Source organism: Lissotriton helveticus, chromosome 3_2 (assembly GCF_964261635.1).
Source record: "Lissotriton helveticus chromosome 3_2, aLisHel1.1, whole genome shotgun sequence".
In the NCBI taxonomy this organism is placed as follows: Eukaryota; Metazoa; Chordata; class Amphibia; order Caudata; family Salamandridae; genus Lissotriton; species Lissotriton helveticus.
The window spans coordinates 8819357-8841316 of NC_136062.1; the positions used below are offsets into that span (position 1 = coordinate 8819357).

The window sequence follows — 21960 nt, forward strand, 5'->3', positions numbered from 1 at the left end:
AGACGTCGAAGAACAGCAAGAAGACGTCGCTTCCGAGGCAGAAGAGTCCGCTTCCGGAGATGAGGATTGATCCGAAGATGATGATCTTCTTCCAGCTGGTCAACAGGTCGTGAGAAAGAACGTCAACCCTGTTCACCCCCCCATTCCGGGACAGGCTTTGGTTCCACTACCACCTTCGGGTCCAGGTACACACGGATCGACGCCCCGCTTTCGAGCTCGGCAGCAAAGAGTGTTAAAAAGCCTCCGGTCGACTTGGGCTCGAGTCAGATCATCGGTCCCGAGAAACAGAAAGTGCTTAAGCCAAAGTCCGCACCGGCACCAAGACACCCTTCGATACCGAGGGTTACCGAACTGAAACCGAAACCAAGTTCGGCACCACAGGATGTTTCGAAACCAAGTTCGGCACTGAAAGAGGTTACAAGGGTTACCGAAACAAAAACTACTTCGGTACCTAAAAAGTCGGACCCGAAAGCGGTTTCCATAACAAAACACATTTCGGCACCAAGAACGACGAGTCTAAACACTCGGCAGCCAGAGCTTCAGATCCAAAAGGTGTAGATCCAAGCAAAAAACAAGATAAATCTTCAGAATCGAAAGCAAGAACCGTTCCGAAGATAATAGACAGTGTTAAAACTAAACCTGACTGCTCCAAACCACATAAATCAACGCCGAACAAGGATTTACCTGTAGAAGAGCTTTTCCAGCCTGATGTAAGACAAAAGACTCTAAAAATTCATCCACAAACTGGACAATTATATACAGTGCCTGAAAAGAGGAAAATGGTTTGTCCTAAAACATCTCCTGTTCCTCCAAAGAAGCATATTCAGACTTTACCCACAAGACCTCCTTCACCACATGTAGAAATACTAGATATTTCTCCTGCACATTCACCAGTTAGTACACATAGTAGGATACCACAGGAGGAGAATTATGGGGAGCATACTCTCAACAAAGTTATCAACAAATAGAGGAAGTTGATGACCCAGATGATATGGCTGGGTCATCAGGTGACCCATGGGAAGATTACAATGCACCAGATGCACCAGATCTACCACAAGACGAGGCATACGCGTCTAGACCATCTCCACCAGATGACACTTTTGGGTTCACACAGCTCATTCATAGAGCAGCTACTTTTCATGGAGTAGACCTGCATACAGATCCAATAGAAGAGAATTTTCTTATGGATACACTAATAACATCACATAGAACCACTACCACACTGCCAATACTGAATGGAGTGGTAAGACACGCACCAGAAATATTTAAAGACCCAGTCAGGGCCAGGGTAATTAATCCCAGACTGGAAAAGAAATATAAAGCGTCTCCCTCTGATCCAGCATACATTAAGGGACAGCTGCCACTAGATTCGGTGGTAGTGTCAAATGCGAGAAAGAGAGCCAATTCGCAGTCAACAGGAGATGCTCCACCCCCTGACAAAGAATCCAAGCTTCTAGATGCCTCAGGGAAGCGCACACTATCACAAGCTGCTAATATATGGAGGATTGCTAACACTCAAGCTCTGTTAGCAAGATACGACAGAGCCCATTATGATGAGCTAGAGTCTCTTATGCAACACCTGCCAGAACAATATAAGGCTAGGGCTGCTGATTTAATACTAGAGGGCAAGGTTATAACTAACACCTCCATAAGATGTGCACTAGACACTGCGGATACAGCATCTACTGTTGCGTAGGCATGCATGGCTAAGAATCTCAGGATTCAAACCAGAGGTACAAGCCAGTATACTAAACCAGCCATTTGACCAACAACATCTTTCGGTCCAAATGTAGATACTGCGCTAGAAAAAATGAAAAAGGACACAGATACAGCAAAATCAATGGGCGCTTTACAAACACAAGCCCATAGACCTTCCTTTCGTCGCTCCTCCTATGGGGTTCATCAAAAGGCTTCCAAGCTGACAATACCTCCTCTACTTACAAACAAACCAACCAAACCTCACCCAGTAAGGGATAATATAGAGGAGGTTATAGCGGAAATAATAATAAGGGCAGAGGCAACAACAATCGCAACGCCTCTACCCCCAAACAGTGACTTCCTTTCCATCCCCCCGACCATTCCACTCTGGTCGGGGAAGATAACAACAGTTCCTACCTGTCTGGAACTCTATCACCACAGACAGGTGGGTGAGAGAAATAATTCACTCGGGTTATTGCCTGGAGCTCATTTCCACTCCTCCAACAACACCACCCAGACAACGTCCTACGTCACAAGAGCACCTATTACTACTAAGGCAAGAGGTACAATCACTACTGCAGAAGAATGCAATAGAACCAGTACCAAGGGAACATCAAAACACGGGTTTACTCCCTTTATTTTCTCATACCCAAAAAGGACGGGTCTCTCAGATAAATTCTAGATCCAAGACCCCTAAACCAGTACATACATTCAGACCACTTTCATATGGTCACATTACAACACGTTCTACCGTTACTAGAAAAAGGGGACTTCCTTGCCACATTAGACCTCAAGGATGCCTATTTCCATATTCCCATTCATCAGTCTCGCAGAAAGTACCTAAGATTTGTGCTAGAAGGTCAGCACTACCAATTCAAGGTGCTACCCTTCGGAGTAACAACAGCACCTCGAGTATTCACAAAGTGTTTAGCGGTAGTAGCAGCACACTTAAGAAGGGACAACATTCATGTATTCCCATATTTAGACGACTGGCTAATAAAATCCAAGTCATACAACCAATGTGTAAAGCACACAGCACAAAACAAGTCACATCTACAACCGTCCCTATCTCAGCAGTATCTAGGGGCCACAATAGATACCTCCAAGGCAGTAGCGTATCCCAACTTAATAAGAATACAAGCCATGCAGAATCTCATACAAAAATTCCAAGCACAAACTCACTACAAGCTTGAGTGTTCATGCAGCTAATAGGAATGATGGCATCTTGCATTTTCATAGTGCCATACGCAAGGCTACAAATGCGCCCCATACAAGAATGGTTAGCGGGTCAGTGGAATCAGGCTCAACAAGAGATAATACTGACCACAGACGCATCTCTCACGGGATGGGGAGCACACTTACAAAGTCACACAGTACAATAATTATGGACAATGAAACAAAGAGTACTTCACATAAATTATCTGGAGTTACTAGCAATCTTTAAAGCTCTAAAATCTTTTCAACATTACATATCAAACAAAACTGTACTAGTCCGGACGGACAATATGACAGCAATGTATTACATTCAGAAGCAAGGAGGAACACACTCCCTAGAGCTCTCCCGGCTGGCGCAGAGCATTTGGAGATGGGCCATTCCTCAAAACATTTTTCTGTTAGCAGAGCATCTACCAGGAGTTCATAATCAATTGGCAGATCTGTTAAGTCGTCAGAGACAACAGATACAGGAATGGGAGCTTCATCCTCAAGTTCTTCAGCCATTCTTTCTTTCAAATGTGGGGACAACCAGAGATAGATCTGTTTACCACACAAAGCAACTCCAAATGCCTAAGCTTCGCCGCCAGGTACCCACACCCATTATCAAAAGGCAATGCAGTATGGATGAACTGGTCAAACAAATTTGCATACGCATTTCCACCTCTCCCACTAATTCCATTAGTGGGTACGCAAACTAAGACAACATTCTCTCACATTGATTCTAATAGCACCAACGTGGGCGAGACAGCCATGGTACACAACGCTACTGCAGCTCTCTGTAGTACCACACCACAAACTAAAACTCTCCCCACATCTACTAACACAGAACCATGGAGAGATTATGCATCAAGACCCAATGCAGCTCAATCTAGCGATTTGGCTCCTGAAGTCTTAGAGTTTGGATATCTAAATTTACCTCCTGATTGCATGGATGTCATTAAAGAGGCAAGACGTCCTACCACTAGAGCATGTTATGCGGCAAAATGGAAAAGATTTGTTGTATATTGTACAAATAACAACGTTAACCCCCTGGATGTTTCAATACAAAACATCATATGCTATCCATTACATCTGCAAAGATCTAATTTAGCATACTCTTCAATTAGGTTACATCTAGCGCCTATTGTGGCATATCTGCAAAACAGACAACATTTGTCATTGTTTAGAGTACCTGAAATCACCTTCTCCAGTCTGGAATTTAATTATTGTTCTCACAAGACTTATGGGTCCACCAGTTGAACCATTGGATAAGTGTGAGTTACAGTTTCTTACGTGGAAAGTTGCCTTTTTAGTGGCAGTTACATCACTACGAAGAGTGAGTGAGATACAGGCATTAACAATTCAAGAACCATTTATACAACTTCATCATAATAAACTGGTTCTCAAGACCAACCCAAAGTTTCTGCCAAAGGTTATTTCACCATTCCATCTCAACCAATCCATTGAGTTGCCAGTATTTTTTCCACAACCGCAAACAGTGGCAGAAAGAGCTCTTCACACACTAGACGTGAAAAGAGCAGTTCTATACTACATAGATAGGACAAAACCTTTTCGTAAAATAAACAAATGTTCGTGTCCTTTTCGCCTCCACAGAAAGGCAATCCAATTTCAAAATCAGGCTTGCCAGGTGGATTGTTAAATGTATTCAAATTTGTTACCACAAAGCAAAACGTACTTTAACCATTCTTCCTAGGGCTCATTCTACCCGTAAGATAGGAGCATCTATGGCATTCTTAGAAAACATACCATTAGATGATATCTGTAAAGCAGCTACATGGTCTACTACACACACATTTACAAAACACTATTGTTTAGATGTGCAAGCAAAACAACAAGCAAGTGTGGGCCAGGCTGTACTAAAGACATTATTTCAAACTACTGCAACAGATGTTGGTGACCGCCGCTAAGGGAGAAACTGCTGTGCAATCTATGCAAAAGTGTGTGGTCTGCAGCCCATATGCCTCGAACGGAAAATGCTACTTACAAGTATGCATCTGTTCTTGGCATGTAGGGCTGCAGAACCACACACACCCACCCGCCTCCCCGGCTACCTATATCTGTTCCAGTATTATCTTATTTAGATACACAATACATGGTCATACTTATCTGTAACAATACAACTCCATCATTTGCCCAAATGGCGCAAACAATCTGAGGATGGAGTCGATGACCATGCGCACTATGGTCTAAGGGAGGAGTCACCCAGCAGACAAAGACTCTTCCAAGACAACAACAAAGTGTAATCATCCAGGCGGTGATCTAAAGCAAAAGTGTGCGGTTCTGCAGCCCTACATGCCAAGAACAGATGCATACTGGTAAGTAGCATTTTATATATATATATATATATATATATATATATATATATATATATATATATATATATATATATATATATATATATATATATATATATATATATATATATATATATATATATATACACCCACCAACCAGCACGGCTCACAATTGCAGACCCCTGGCGATTCTTTCTACGTTGCAATACTTCTCGACAGAGCCACGCCGAGATTAATTCACCAACAACTTCCTCTTCAGGAAAAAGTAGTACGCACTCACAGGATCTGTAGTTTCTCAATTCTTATTTAATTGACCAGCAGAGTCCAGTTTCGAGGAATACCGACTTGTTTAGTTTTTCCTGAAGAGGAAGTTGTTGGTGGATATATATAGCGGAAATATTGTGTTATGGCCATGCCAAATGTACATAAGTGAGGCAGAGAATCAGCTACGAGATTCTTTGTTACAGGAAAAGCAATTTGGCAGCAATAAGAACTGCTTGGCAGGACCAAAATTCCAAATTGGTAGCATGGAGAAGTGGGGAATCTTATCTCCAAAGAAGAATATGGTTTTCTTAAAAAAGAGCATCCGGTGATACCGTCTTTTTACCTGATACCCAAAATCCATAAAAGTGTGGACAGGCCCCCTGGACGTCCTATTATTTCCACCATCAACAGTTCTACTGAAAACATTTCGAAATACATAGATTATTATTTGCAGGATTGGGTCAAAGGTTTGTGGTCATATGTACAGGACTCCGCAGATTTTATTCGCAAATTAAATGATGTTGTCTGGAATTCGGAATGTTTGCTCATGACACTTGATGTGTCTTCTTTGTACACGTCTATAAAACACTGAGATGGGATAAAAGCGGTACAGCACTATTTGAACAAACGTGCGATTAAGTTTTTCATCGCACAACAAAATGCTTTTACCCATGATTCAGATCTGTTTAGAGCAAAATTATTTTGTATTTAACAATCAAGTATATCAACAAATTAGGGGGGTGGCTATGGGGGCCTGTTTTTCCCCCAGTCTAGCATGCTTGCACATGGGACTGTGGGAGGAGCAGGTCCTCGTGGGACAAAATCTAGCCATCATGCAGAATCATGTACCCCTATATCTTAGATATATAGATGATCTATTTATGATCTGGCAGGGTTCCAGGGAGGAGGCCAATCTCTTTGTGGAGCAACTAAACAATAACGATTTGAATTTAGAATATACCTCTACAATAGATGATGATAAATCGGTCTGTTTCCTGGATATAGAAGTGTACATAGTTGATTCAGGCCTGGCTACTAGATTACATAGGAAGCCGACCGCAGGTAACACGGTCTTGCATGCGGCGAGTCAACATCCGCACCACCTGATACGCAGCATTCCTTTTGGGGAAATGCTGCGTATCAGGAGGATTTGTAGCTGAGACCTGGAATGCTATAAGGCCCAAGAAGAGAGCAAGAAGCGGTTCTTAGCTAGAGGATACTCGGAGGAGGTCCTCAAAAGGGCAATGGACCGTTATAGAGCACTCACAAGAGTTCAGGCTCTAACCCCTACAACAACTACAGAAGGGGTGATTTAAAATAAATCATCAAACCAACCAAGGGCAATAGTAACATTCAACAGACAACATAGTGAAATAGAAAGATTTTCTATAAGAATTGGAATCTGGTGACAGGGGATCCTGTCATTGGTGGGTTAGTAGCAAAAAAAAACGGAGCTAACCTTTAGAAAATCTATGTCCGTGGCAGACAAACTAGTCAATAATCACTTGGAGGGACCTGTACCTAATACTTGGATGGCATTGAGTAATGGGTTCAAAAAGTGTTCCAGTTGCAAAGCCTGTCGTTATGGTTGCAACAAGACCCAGTATTCAGTTCCATTCAAAGAAGCACTAGTACCTATAAAGAAACGACTCACCTGCAAGACTGAATATGCAGTGTATGTGTTGCAGTGTCCATGTGAGTTACGATATGTGGGGAATACCCGACTGCCTGCCCACAAATGGGTACTGCAACACATTAAGGCCATCGTTGGAAAAGATCAAGCGTATCCGGTGGCCCGTCATTTCGGAAATGTTCATGAAAGCGACCCTAAGCATCTTCAATACTATGTAATAGATTGTGTGATGCCATTAAAACGGGGTGGAAACAGGGAAGCGTTATTACGACTTCTAGAAACTAGATAGATATTAGAACTCGATAGTAAGACTCCAGGAGGTCTGAACGAAAGTGAGGATTTGTACACTTGCATATAGATTTCATAGATGCAAGAAGTCTTAAGCAATATGTATCGTTGACTTAGTGTAATTTCCATCCCCATGTTTAATACTTTGGTAGGTAGCTAGTCAAGTAAATCCCAATAGTAACTATTAACATCATGAAGAAAATTTAAAAACCAAATGGCGGATCCCTTCTCCCATTTTTTAACATGCACTAATCACTTTATAGCAGAATTTTACACAACATTTGCACTTTGGTTCCACACTTAGAGAGGGTGTAATCAGTTTACAGATAATTGAAATAAATTCAACAAAGATTGTACCCCCACTGGGGTTATATCAGCACTTTAAAAACAGATTTGGAAACTGTGTGTATATAGATGCCTTTAAATTATACTATTATGTATTAATTCATCTATATTGCGTATTTTGCACATATTTATTATTGTAAATATTGTGTATAACTTATAGGTTGGATACTGATTCAAGACAGTTGGTCTTTTTATTATGATTATGTGTAACCCGCCATAAGTATGTTTTCAGTTTCCATTGTTTTAGTGCGGTAATGGAGGTTAACATGTTCCGCCTCCATTGTTGACTATAAGTACCCTCCTTTGTGTTTGGCAACACATCATGTGATCAAGCCTGTGGTTAGAGGCGAAACGCGTCATGGCGGACATGCGGGGCGTTAGAATGCACGAATAAAGCACCTTTTGTATCATCCATGTTTTAAGCTCTCTAATATTTTCACATTTTCTTTTTTACTACAAACTGAAAATGTGTTTGTTTATGTGAGAAGCATTTGATTGGCCCTGTTCTAATACAAGTCTTGTAAACATTGTGTACTTCCCTGGAATCTCCGGCGTTTTACTAATTTACTTCAGTTTTACTTTTGCCTCCACTCATAATTTTCTAAAATTGCAACTAGAAAATGAATGTCGTTCTCCCTCTCCTTAGAGTCACGCTTCTAAAAAGAAATGAAATGGTCTTTTCGTGTTAGTTTAACGCAAGCTTTCTCTGTCTTCTATCACAGCCTTGTTCCAGAATGCTTTGTCTTGCCAAGGTACACTGAAACCAGTCAGACAATGTAATGGAAGTACTTTACAGAAGAGCTCAAACTATGTGAAGACCTGCAGAGATTTACTGAGACAAATAGACATGGGGAGGGAATTGTACAGTTGTTCCCCTTGCACAAATAGTGCATGCCGCATAGTCCTGGTCGGTAGAATATAGTCAGGACGACATTGCTTGCGATTGTGGTCACTGGGTCCTGTGTTCTCAATGTGTAAATACTATTTTCGTTTGAAATTTGTGACTCAGTCATATGGCTCAAAGTCACATTTTTTTTAAAGAAAATACGGGGAAAAACTATTCGTGAACTCGGTGGAGCTGTGGAAGAACAAATGTTTACAACGAGTATTCTCTGGTACCAAATCAGCAGGTACATTCTGCATTGCTGTGGTTAACAGTAAGCCTCTTGGAGAAGACTGTATGTGGAATAAGATACAAGGTTCAATTGTTTTGTGCATTGTTTGCCTAATTTGAATAACGTACACCCACCAAATCTACTTCATCCTATGGCTGTCCCTGGAATGTGTGAATTCAATTATTAATTATGTCATCACTCCTTTAGCTGGTTGCCAATTACATGTACTTAGACTCGTTTTTTTTATGAGTTCTGGTGGTATCACCAGGCCACTGCCCTCCCCTGTTTCGGTTTCCTAATTTTAGAGTACTTTTCTAATGACACATAGACTTTTCTCCAACACTATACGTATGGCTTTGGAGTCTGGGTATCTCTATGCATTCTCTACCACCCTCCCTCTCGTAGCAATTGTGATGACTATGGGGCACGTCTTCATTAACATGCTTCTAGTCTGCATTTATTCTGCTGAATATCTGGCCTCCAGTACTCAAAATACTGCTCCAGATAAAGCAGTACTGCCTGATTTATACTTCCATCTTCTCGATGTTAGTCCCTATGCATTAGAACCAACCTTCAATTTTCATCGCCCAACTTCCATTGGTTTCCATTATTCTTTTGCTATTGGGGACAATGGAGTCCTGTTCAGGGCTCGGGGGCAACCGAGCAGCAACGTCCCTATCTTCCAGACTTGCGCGTTTCAGAGATCCCGCGCTGCAGCAGGCCTGATGCATTATAAGCACGTGGAATTCTCTGCCCCAGATACCCATTTAATTCTGTCTTCCGCCTCCTTGAAAAAAGAAGGGAAAACACTTCTGATGAACACATTTTTGCCCTAAGATCACTTATGTTGCTTACATGATCTTATTGGTGACTATGACTCCTGTGTTGGTCATGATCACTGTATTGGTTACTTCCTATGGAGGTCAAACTTATCAACTTGTTAATATTCTTTGTTTGCACCTCTCTCATATGTGTGACTGTTTCTTTTGTCTCTTACTTATCTCGTAAGTCCCCTAATATAAAGCACTCAGATACCCTCACTGGTCATGTGTGTGCTATAGAAAACTTAATTTAAAAAAATGTACCAAGGACTCTTACTATTGATTGTCTCCTTCCAAATCCCTTGTCCGCTTTAAGTCTGTCCTCATTTTTTACCACCACCTTTGAGATTACACCCCTTTAAAGGTCGTAGTACCATGTGTAAAAAGCCACACATTACCTCCCGGGGTTCTTGGCCATATTACATATCCGTGCATAGAATGGGCTTGTGCAAAAAAAAATATGGAAAGGTTCTTTTTGTCGCTTTTTTTCCCTTCAAATTGATTGTGATCCACATTACTCTGCTGCCTTTCATGTAATTAGTTCCCAAACCTTTGCCTTGTAATTGCGCCTAAACCTATACTGCTCAAGATGGTCTTGTGAAACAGCATTGATGGCTTATGGATATTGTAGCAGGTTACAATCACTTTTCTACCTTGATCTGCCAGAAATCTCAGTTAATAGTGAGCTGAATGATATTCGTCTTGTGTAGCCTAAGATAAGTAGTAAGTTGTTTCTTAACAAGTAATTCTATCAAACCTGCTCACCACTGAAGTCAAGTTGAAGGGCATGTAATTGAAAAAATAATTCCAATTGAAGTGGATTTTTTTAGCCTTTCTGAATCTTTTCTCTCTCTAGCAAATCACAGAACAGATTTGGTAGCAGGTGCTTCTGGCACCCCACTCATTTTCTTTATTGCCTAGGAAGTCCTACCCGGCTCCACTGGCCTATTCACCTTAAACATCTGATCTTTACCACACGTGAACTTTTACCAAGAAATTGCGTGCTAAAGGCATGTGTGGTTAAGATCCGTTGTTTGAGACATGCGTTGTTCCATCACACAACCATCAGGACATGAGTAAGTTGACAAGTAAAGGGGAGTTGGCCCAACGGCTAGGGCGCTCGACCTCGGACCTTGGGATCTGGGTTCGAGTCTCGGTAACGACGCCAAAAAAAAACCTGTGATTCTGGGCAAATCACTTAATCTCCCCGTGCCTAAAATGAAAGTGTGTCCTCATGTAACGTAACTGGTGACAACGGATTCGGTTCGGTTCTAGTTCGCGCTATATAAAACTGCAAAAAAAAAAACTAGGATGTTGGCTACCAGCAAACATACATGTACTGCGTACATCAAAAGCCTGTCTGAGAACACAGATCATTGAAATGTTAGTAACTCACAAGGACAAATCAGACTTTCAAATGTATTAATTCAGCTTTATCATGTCCAAAAATGTCCTCCTATGCTCAATCTTTGAAAACCCCACAGAAACTATAGGGATGTATGTACAGAGAAGGATTTCGGAAAAAAAAAATCCAACCAAGTCCGGAGTCCAGTGAGTAATGTTCATCTCCATAATTAATTGTACAAGAAAGTAAGCAAGATTGTAGAGGGTGCATGTGCGTGTATTTGTGTTAATGTATGTATGGCCAATATTGACATTGAAGAGTTCTGGTGAACATTATATACCAAAAGGCAAAATTCTGAGTGGTGTAAAAATAAATGTCACCAGAATACCAAGATTGAAATATCGGACCATAAGGCACGTTATCCATTATGTATTATTTTGATATATTACATCTTTAATTTGTGGTAATTCGCTTGAAAAACTGTTTTCTGCAAAGTGCAGCTAATGGGCATTGATTGAAATTTGAATGTTTAGATTCCCCTTTCATACATAAAACTTGTTGTTAAAACAGTCGTCAATAGTGAGCACATAATTATGGATTTACCACAGTTGCAAGTATTTAGTAGATTTCTGGAACACTGTTATTTCTAGCCCAAATGGAAGAAGATTATACTGCTAGAGCATAATTTCCATCGTTTCGTGCATAATTTATTTTACCTCACTGCACAGTTTATAAAACCGTGCCATATTATAGTGGCTTTTACTATGGTAATTCTCTGCAGAATGTTTGCGGTGTTGATGAAACCTGTATTTTGTGCAATGGAAAGCATGGAAATATGTTTTGTACATTCATTTTAACAGGTTCTGGTTTGAACTGGATGCCTGCGTTGCAGACGTTCAGCCAATAATAAAACTGGACCAGATACAAGTCCGTCCTCTACTTGTCATGCTTATTAAACAAGCTGCCTAGTGCCTGCCGCCCCGACTATGCACCGTGTAAATACTACACGGCAGACCTAAAGAAAACTATCATATTTCAAAATTAGGTTATCAAAAGTAAATATTGCATTACTGAAAATATCATTAAGAAGACATGTATGCAATATGGGAATTAAAAACCTCACTATATGCGAGGACATTGGAAATCCACTCTGAGGAATGTTTTTGCTCACACTGAGATTGTCTCACCACGGGGTACATCTTCCCATTGGTGCATGAAGATCCTGTCATATCTTATGTGGCTGCAAACGTTTACCATGGGCCACTTACATACTTTCTGTCCTCTCCCCACATCACATATGCATCTGCCCCTAATCTCCAGTGCCCTCATATGGTTAGTCCCCAAATAACAAACCATATAATAAAACTCTTGCATCAGTGAAATGTAATTGTTTGCACTTTCTACTGCGCATTTTCAGTTCTCTACCCGGACATTTTTATCTCTGGTTCTATCGACAACACCTGTACCTGGTGCCCGATCCCCTCTGTTTCTAATGCTCTGCGCTTTGTCTGATGTCTGTTACTGTCCCATTGTCTCTGCTCCTTCTCATTGACAACACTGCCGCGGCCATTTCCCAGCTCCATTCCTCGGGGATAACCATGCCTTGCTACTGTTCATGGTGCTCACTGCCACTTATCTGGTTCCCCGATGGCCACAACATTTTCCTCCTACTTATCAGCAACAACCCTTTTTTACAAATCAAGCACAGCCTGTCAAACTTACCTGCTCCATTCTCCGGCCTCAGCGGCCAGTCCAGGTAAGTGCAGTGGGGCGAGGCGGATGTCGACAGATGATGTAATAGGGCAAATTAAATAAATAAGGTAGTCCTATTCCTTCATCTGTCGGCATCCTCCAGCCCCTCGCCCCCCCATTACCCTGTCCGCCTCACCCTGCCCGCCTCACCATGCTTACCTGCACCAGCCGCTACTGTTCTCTTTGTGGGAGCTGCTCCAGCAGTGCATGAGGGTGGTGAGGATCTGTTCAGAACAGCAGTACAAAGGAGGTGCTTCAGCTGTGTACGAGAGTGGAGAGGATCTGTTCCGAACAGCAGTTCAATGGGGCTGGTCCAGGTGCGCATGAGGGAGGTGAGGATCTGTTCAGAACAGTAGTGCAATGGGGCTGGTCCAGCTGTGCAGCAAGGACCCTTTAAGGAAAGTGGAAAAAAGTAAATGGCCTCTCTGACAAACCCTAATGGATCGTATGGAAAACTCCCTTTTCTAAGGCTGCAGATGGTCACTTCCACGTGGTGAGATGACCTTAAATGTTGGAAACCACATTTCAAATGTGACTAAACTACTTGGAATTTCAATGCACAGTAGTCTAGTGTTTTTTCTATTCCTTATTTTTCTGTGCAAGTGGCCCATTCGCCTGATCCAGAATGCGAATGATTGTTGGGGCAAATTGCCAGCGTCATGCACAACAAAAAGATTTTTTTTTTTAAAGAAAGGCTCTCTGTCTCCTGTCCCCTTTAATGCGAAGTCATAAGTCCAAGCCATTGTCAGCCGCAGGGCCGGACTGGCCGTAGTGGGCACTGTACGTTTCTCCGGTGGCCCATAAAGTTGGGGGTCGTTTTTGTTACCGGGAGCTGGTTTTGCAGCAATGGTCCCTGTAACAAAAGCAGTTGTGTGTTTTCCGCATGCACCATGTACCCGGTCCGACTCAATTGCCTGGGGCGGTTTGCGTTCCCAGTCCGGCCCTGGTCAGCTGTCATTAATGAAGCGGTCCCAAACCCCTACTAAGAAGCCATATTTAGGTATGATAAAAGTATAAACCTCTAGGGCCACATCAGAAATGCTTGGGCGTCCTACTGTCGAGGTAGATACAGTTTAAAAATGTTAGTAGAACTTAAAGGCACGCTTAATTGATGTCAACTTTTCCAGGCAGTATCAATGAAAGTCTTATTTTTGTCAAGCTGTGGGCTTATGGCACCTGTTACTGGAGCGATTTTAACTCTCCTAGGAACAATATTATGCCAGGTCTGTTCCCATTGCTATTGAGAGAAAACTCAAGGGTACTACTACTTGAGAATTGGAATCCAGGCTCACATTTCCTTCCAAAAAGCTGTGTGCCTCCCCTGTTGGTTGGAATAAAAAAATACACAAGGATCATTTTGATGTTTGCATGAAAACTACTTTTACAGCATGGCTGCTGTAGATCACATGCTATACACACTCCCGTCATGTAGTGCGAAGTATGGAACTTTACAAGTTCTTTTTTTATTTTTTTAGACCTGGCTTTGGTTTCAAAGCACACCCCGTCTCAGATCGTGTTTCTTTCTGTCATTGGGTTCAAACACACTTTCAACTGCTCTATTACCATTGGCCAACAAAAGAAACCTTTAAAGTCGATGACTGGTGTTAGACCAGTCATCCTTGGCGTGGTATTCCCCCAGACGTTTTGCCATTGCTCTCTTGGTTTTGTTGGCATTAGGATCCTGTGCACTTTACCTCTTCTAATCAGTGGTAATCTGCTTGTAATTTCTCCCTTTGAACATGGTAACTTTGGCATACACCTGGTACATTTAATTTAATTCTAAAACACCAGTAAATGATAGTACATGTAAACAGGCCTGTAAAATAAATGCTACTAGTGGGCTGCAACACACATTGTGGTGCCCACTAATTTAGCACTGTAACACGTGCCTTGGGTATGCCCCTGCAGGTGGTAGTGCAGTTTAGAACTGCTATTTCAACCTAGTCAATGAAACCTTTTGCCAGACTTGTCTTCCTTTTTATTACTCTTTCAAGTTACCCCTAAAGTAGGCTCTAAAGGCTCATATGACAGGGTGCATATATGTTGATTTGAGGTTTGCATGTCCTAAAGTTTTACTGTTGTTAATCTATCGCTCCCAAAGACTAACACTGGGTTACCTTATTTAACTTAATAAGGGATAACTTCAATTTGCGACCAGAGAGAGAAACGCTTCTTCCACTCTTTTCAATTGTAATTTAAAATCCTCTTAAATGGTAAAGTCGGATCTTCAGTTATTATTCTGAAAATGCCACTTTTACAAAGTAGTCATAAACCAAATTGCCTTTCTGCCAGAGTCACGTGACTGTACATGGCTATTTTGTAGGGTTTTCTGTATCCCTTTAAGACATGGAGACAAAAGGGACTAGGGTGTAGGACAGGGTGTCGCTCTCCTGTGCAGTATATCTCAGAGGTTTGTACTTGGCCTACATGACAATCCCAGAGTAGCCTCAGGGCTTTGCCCACTCATCCCTGACTTCCGTGCCCTGCCTTCAGCCCTGCTACCGACACATGCAGCTCACACTTTTTACCCTAGACTATCTAGAGCAAAACCGAGGAAAGGGGGAATTTTAGACAAAGGGCACTCCCACACCCACATGCATGTACTGCGGTTAACCGCGGGACCTTCAGAACCTCCCGTCAGAACACTCGTGGACCTTTTGAACATTCAGGAGGGGGACTGCCCTGCTGTCTGAAGAAGGAAGATCAGACATGGGTGCCTTGAAACCAAGCTTCCCCAAATTGACTCCAAGGGTCAGTTGGCTGACCTGTTGGAGATACAGGGACAAAAGTTTTCAGAGGCCTCCCTGCAACTGCTTAGGTTACCCGCACAACTGGACCTGCCTGAGCCCTGCTGCTGGCCTCTGCTGGAGTGAATCCAGATCCCCCAAAAGATGCCCCCAGGTCTTGGACTCTTGACTGGCATCCGAATGTACTTTTCCTAAACTCCAGGTAAAATTCCAGAAGGTTTGGACTCATCGTAACTGCAAAGCAAACACTTTCACTAAACAACTACTATCCGCGACGCCCTCCAGCGCGTATCCTGAGCGACTAATGCCTTTTGCGTTATCCCTAATAGTCCGTGTCAGCAGTGACAACCCGTGTTGACCACCAACGTGAAGCACCAGTGACAACCTGCTATTCACGCTACAACAGTGACCATCAACGACACCGGACAGTGTACTCGCGCCGAAAACTGCTCCTCGCAGCCCACACCAAGGCCAACTTCCACCTGCAGATTTTCAAGTGGACTCAAGAAAGTAGACTCTTTAGTGGGACAAATCTACCCTTGTATCTGACACGCATTCCATCACGGCCAGCCTGAACTTGTGACTTTATCCTGGTGCAGCACGACCAGATAACCACAAGTGCACTTTGTGCTTTTTTGGCACACTTTTTATCTGAACCTTTAAACATTCAGAACTCTGGTTACTGATTAGATTGTTACAATTCTCCATATTTCCAACAAAAAAAAATAAAATTCTATGAATTCTTTTAATTGTTTGTGATTTATCTTGTGTTGTGTTTTTAAGTTAGGCCTGACTGCATTCGTGCCAACCTGCCTGAGGGTTAGGCACATAATTATTTAGCGACTTTTGTGATTCACGCTCATGAGGATTTTGTTTATTATTCGAGTGGGTCTTCCACCCTCCCGCCCTTCAATTAATAATTGAATATCCTACAACTGGAAAATCGAGGGCTTGAACTTGAAGAACATCAACTGTGTGGGGATTGTGCACTTTGAAAAGCCAGGGGGAAGGACAGTTCCCTGAAACCCACAGGTTGTTTCCTCACCACCATCAAATTCCAAATGGAATTTTCAACTCTAGAGGACCGACCTGAAAACTGAGGACTTCAGCAAATCTTGAAGACCTTGACCACTTTCGAATTGTGCAATCTGAAGAGGCTGGGACCAGGTCATTGGAGAACGACTTGTTTCGGTGTAGGGTATGGAAAATACTGTCAGTGCGGCCCTTTAGCAATACCAAGTTTCTACGATCACACACTTTTCACAGTTGTCCTAACTATCCCAATTGATTTGGCATCTCCCATAGGCGACAGTGACTTTGCTGATCATCTGAGCAGAACACATCAGGAATGGTATAGCAAATCCCAGGTTGTGAACTATTACTTTGACTGGTTGGGTACCCCAGGGGTGGACTGGTTTGCCTTCTACCATTTCGCAAACTGGCAAAACTTTATCTGCAGGTACCATACCATGGTCCTTGGGCAATGCTCATTGAATCCACTGGTCGGGATAATTATTGACATTTCCCCCCCTCCGCTACTGATTCCCTATTTAGTGAGAAAGATGCTTGCAATGTCAATGACATTAATCCTAATTGCACCAATATAGGTCCATCAACCATGGTACTCTCTACTGTTAGAGCTCCCCCTTCATTCACATGAAAGACCAGCTGTGTTCAGGATATGGGCTTTAAGCGCCGCCTATTGCCCCTTTTCATTTTGCTCTTGTGACGGTCTTTTGTAAATTCTTTTTTTTCTTTGGTTAGTTTGCTTAGTTGTCCCTACTTTTCTACTCTTGTACCTCCCATAAGAACTGGCCCTTTTACATGTGCTCCTACTCTGTGTATGTCATTTACAATTGCAGAGCACTGGTTTCTTATAAGTTGATGTTTGCAGACATGAAGCAACCACTTCCCGACTGCACTTCCCAGCCTTAATGGTATTTTTTTTGTTTTGGTGCAGTGCGGCAATGAGCGCTTTGCCAGCTGCACCTATCTTTTGTTCTGCATGGCGTGTCTTGCCCTAATCCTTTTTTCAATTAAAGAACTGAAAACATACTTTTACTGTCGGAGCGGTGCCCATTTTACAAGAGCCATGCTTTATTGTTTAGTTGCAGCTTGGGCTCGTTTGCCAACCTCCATTTTTAAAATAAAGAACTTAAAATTTTAGTCTGGCGCTGCATTTCTTTAACTTTACCCGGCTGCTCAGCTTGTTTCTTTTGTATTAGCGCTGCATGTTTACAGAAACATATCTAATGGTATTTTTTATTTATTTACTTTCTTTTGTCTCTAAGCATGATCTCTCACAAGGTGCAGTACCTTTTGGCAAAAACCTGTGGTACTGCACCCTTTCACTGCTTCATGTACAGTAAATAAATGATGCTGTATCCCAAATAATGTGCTGCATAGCTAAATACTTATAAGATCCCAAAGGCGAGACCTAATGCATTGCAAATGCTTGTTTAGACTCCGTTCATTATGCTACAGGACCTCTGTCATCTGTAACGTGTGATGAAGTAGAAGAAACCCACACCCTTATAATTAAAATTGAATAAAGCCATGCTGTGTATTGTGATGTGCTGAAATACATACCTTCTCCAGGGTTTAGACATTAACTCCTTCTATTGAAACAATGTAACATTTGTGACTAAATACACTTTATTGTATCCTACTAGCTCTGTGCGCTTTCTAATGTATTTTTTAATGTATCCTTTATTTTAGGCACAGCTCGAACCTGAACCTTCATCATAAACTCCTGGCCAAAGACACTCTTGAAGTAAGGGACAGCAACTTCAGTGCAACACATCTTCTAAAGGACATGACCAAGGAGCCTTATCAAGACGGTGCCCCCAGGCAGCCTGCTGGCCAGACCTCTGTTATCTTCAAGGGAATGAACAGGACAGGCAGCCTAGTTTATCCCATGAGTAAGCCCAGAGAGCCTTGCTCTGATAATTATGGCTGTGAGGTGGATGATAATGCTGTCCTGGACCTCAGCACCACTCCAAGCATTCGGTCTGGGAGCAGCGCTCACTCGTCCTGGGACTCCGATGGAGCGAGTGAGGATGGCAACATGCCGCTCGATGACAGTGAGGAAAGCTGTGAAGGAACCAGTCTGATGAGCAGGGAAGAGATGTACCAGAACTTCAACATGATGGACAGAATTAACTCGAGTTTTTCCAACTTGCCTTCCAGCTCCCCAATAACTTGTCATATATGCCAAAAGAACTATAGCAACAAGGGCACCTTCAGGGCCCACTACAAGACCGTGCACCTCCGCGAGCTGCACAAATGTAAAGTTTTTGGTTGCAATACTATGTTTTCATCTGTTCGCAGTCGAAACAGACATAGCCAAAATCCAAACTTGCACAAAAGTCTGGGCAGGTCACCTGAGAGCATGCAGTGAAATGCAGGTGTGCTCCTTGCGCTTAAAACATTTCAGATAAGATCATAACATCGGGATATCGCTCTTGTGTCTAAACGTTCCAGGCACAAAGGTTCGTTTGCTGAGAAAAAGAAATACCACAGAAAACGTGAAACTATCAAACTAAGTATTATTTATAAAGTATTACTCACGTAGCATTATGAAAGCCAAACGCAACCCTTCAAATTCAAAATCGTTTACACTTTAAACTGGAAACTAGCACTGGATGACTGGAATCAGGGTGTGTTTTTTTATTTCATCTTCGAACACTGAAGCGGATGCAGTATTATATACATGATCAGCACCATGCAAAACGCAAGAATTCAGGAAGACATTGGAAGACCAATTGAATCCACTCTTGGAAATTAGAAACAAGACCCGGAAGCACTCCTCCTCTTAGAGCCTAGGTACACTGTCACCCACCCCTTCCACCATTACCACAAGTAAGGAAGGGCTGGCAGGGGTGGTAGATGAGAGAATCCTATGTATGAAAATATATATATATGTTGCCTCAACAATCAATTAAATGTATGCACTTTCTGCAGCAGATTTTCTATTTCACTTTTGAAAGAGGAAACAATGAGTAGACATTCCCAGTGACATGTTGGGGCGAATGCAGACACACTTATCTGTAAATAAAGGCATACATAGATTAGTAAAATGTTGTATATTTATTTCCCAGATAGCTGAAACGAGAAAAAAATCGAGATTTTGTTTGAGAAGATGGTCAGCGTGTAGGCATTTTCTGCCTGTTAGGTTAATGATAGTCCACGTGAGTGAAGCATATTCGTCTTGTTTCTTATGGGGCAGCGGGTGTCCTGTTGCAGTCAGTGTTTGTTATGAGCAGCAAAGCGATGCCAGTGGTTTATGTTGTTCCTTTGCACTTCTGGTTTTTGCAAGACCGTTGACGAACTGTGTCTCTTCAAGAGGGTGGAGGCTTCTCAGTTTTCGCTTACGTCGGGTATGTGTGTCCTGGAAATTGGCATTTGTGTTATTCGAATTAATGTGCAGCATCTTGGTTCGAACTCATGATTGGGTGATGTGCCTCAAAATACCTGGCATTGCTTATTCACCCGCAAATATAATGTACTCCTTGTTTCTTTAGTATAAATAAATTAGCGTAAGACACTGTAGTTCACAGTATTCCTATCACGTTCTAGGCACTTAACATTTCGTGGTCACATTTCACTGACATTCCTTTTGGTACCTTTTAACTTTTCAAACAAGCTGTGTATATAAGGAGTAAGGTGTAGACACCTTACATAGCCGAATGACTTTAAATACTGCATTTCTAAGACCGCTTAAAGTGATCCCAGATCCCAATACTTACTGTTAATAAATATGTTTTGTTTGTTACTAATAATGTGAGTTTGATGCTGGAAATCCGCGAGCGTGTAAATACCATGTGGAAAGTTTGGATTTCCGGTATAACTGGAATTGTTAATACCTGTACACTGTGCAGCATGAGACCAAACCCTCAACGCTTCTATTGTAGAAAGCCTGAAAGATAATGCAAATGATGGTTAAATTATTGGAGGGCACCTTTTCTATTGCTGACCTTAAGCTTAATAATGATTTGTGTAGTAAACTGGTTTGCCATGACCTTTAGGTTCCGGATGTGCCTACTTAAATTCATAGTTTTGTGCCCTTCACAACCACTACGATTGGCATTCACTTTTAAAATTCTATGTTACAGAACAATGGGTCCACACAGTTAATTTATCATGTCTTTTTTTGCTAAAGGTTAACTAACGAGTGCTTTAAATGCTATTGAATAGCTATAAACACAGCCTTTGGGTGACTAGTCTTACTACAGTGTTTGCAATATTATTTTTAGAGCTGTTGGAAGCCAAGCTTGTACTTTTCATGCATTGTTATTCCAGATATTTCAATCTCAAGTGTTCAGAGTTGTGGTAACTTTGTGTGCACCTTTATGGTTTCTTAATGCATTGAAACACATGTTAAAGCTACTTTTTATTTGGAATGTGGAGATCTACGAGGAGCGAATCCTCACGTGCTTTATGTGCATATACATCTTTAAAATATATACTGTATTCAGTGAATATGGTCGTGTGACTGCCTCGGAGGGGAGCGTGGAACCAGTTCCATTCATAACATTCATAAATGTAGTTAATGGATTAAATGATATTAACATGGGATTGACGTTTCGTCTTTAAATCAGAGAAGAAATTTCATTTTAAATCACAGTTCTTATAATTAAATGATGAACGGTAAATGACTGTTAACTCCATGCCAGCAGTTCAAATGTTCTTCTGCCTTCTAATTGTGTTAACCCACCTTTAAAGATCCATTCATTTGTGGCATTTGTCTTGTTTCTTGCTTCCTTCAAATTGTAAGAACATTGTATTCTGACTCATCCAGATCATGGTGGCCTTGAACGCCTCTTTCCTTACCTTATTTTCTATTTTTGCAACATAAAGCTGCTATAAATGTGCATTCTGTGTACAATCCTGCCACCTACCGGTTCAATTCCGCAAGTTTTTTTTTCTCGAAGTTAAAAATTGTAGGCATCCAGTGTTGACGAGAGAAGAAACTATACTTTGAAGTCCATTGAATTCGTATTACATCATGGATCAGTATCAATTTTAGATTGTTTATTTTACGTAGCAGTTAACTAGGTTAATTCAGAACCTGCTGGGGTATAACATTTTCTACCAGTGAACTCTGAAAACGTTTTTTTTTTTTAACTTTTTGTCACTGAAGTCTTCCATTTGTGCTTTATAGGGTTTTGTCTATTGCTGAGTAATTCCCAGCTTGGTTAGGTCGATTTGTCTCAGTCATACCGCTAAGAAAGTTGCCTTTGTCAATTTAATCAAAGCAGAATTGAAGAAATATTTGGTGACTGACTAAATAGTGGTTCAAAAGTACCAAAGATGAATGCTGGCAAAATAAGTATCTTTACTTAGGGCTTAAGGGACCAAAAATGTGTATTCTCATCAGTGTGGAAAAGTCATGTTTTTTTTGTTTGGGCTCAAAATTCTCAACAGTTTAAGTCGAGCACAAC

General features: G+C 41.7%; 1 protein-coding gene across 3 annotated transcripts in view; it reads left to right on the top strand.

The window, feature by feature from the left end:
- Window positions 1–21396, top strand: part of BNC1 (basonuclin zinc finger protein 1) — a 153969-nt gene extending 132573 nt beyond the window's left edge. For 2 of the 3 annotated variants that reach the window (XM_078684733.1, XM_078684734.1), the window contains exon 6: window positions 18236–21396. In XM_078684733.1, the coding sequence (XP_078540859.1) occupies window positions 18236–18917 (682 nt within the window). In that variant the 3' untranslated portion in view covers window positions 18918–21396. The remainder of the gene's footprint in view (window positions 1–18235) is intronic. The other variant, XM_078684732.1, reaches the window with a different exon arrangement.
- The last annotated feature ends 564 nt before the right edge of the window (window positions 21397–21960 follow it).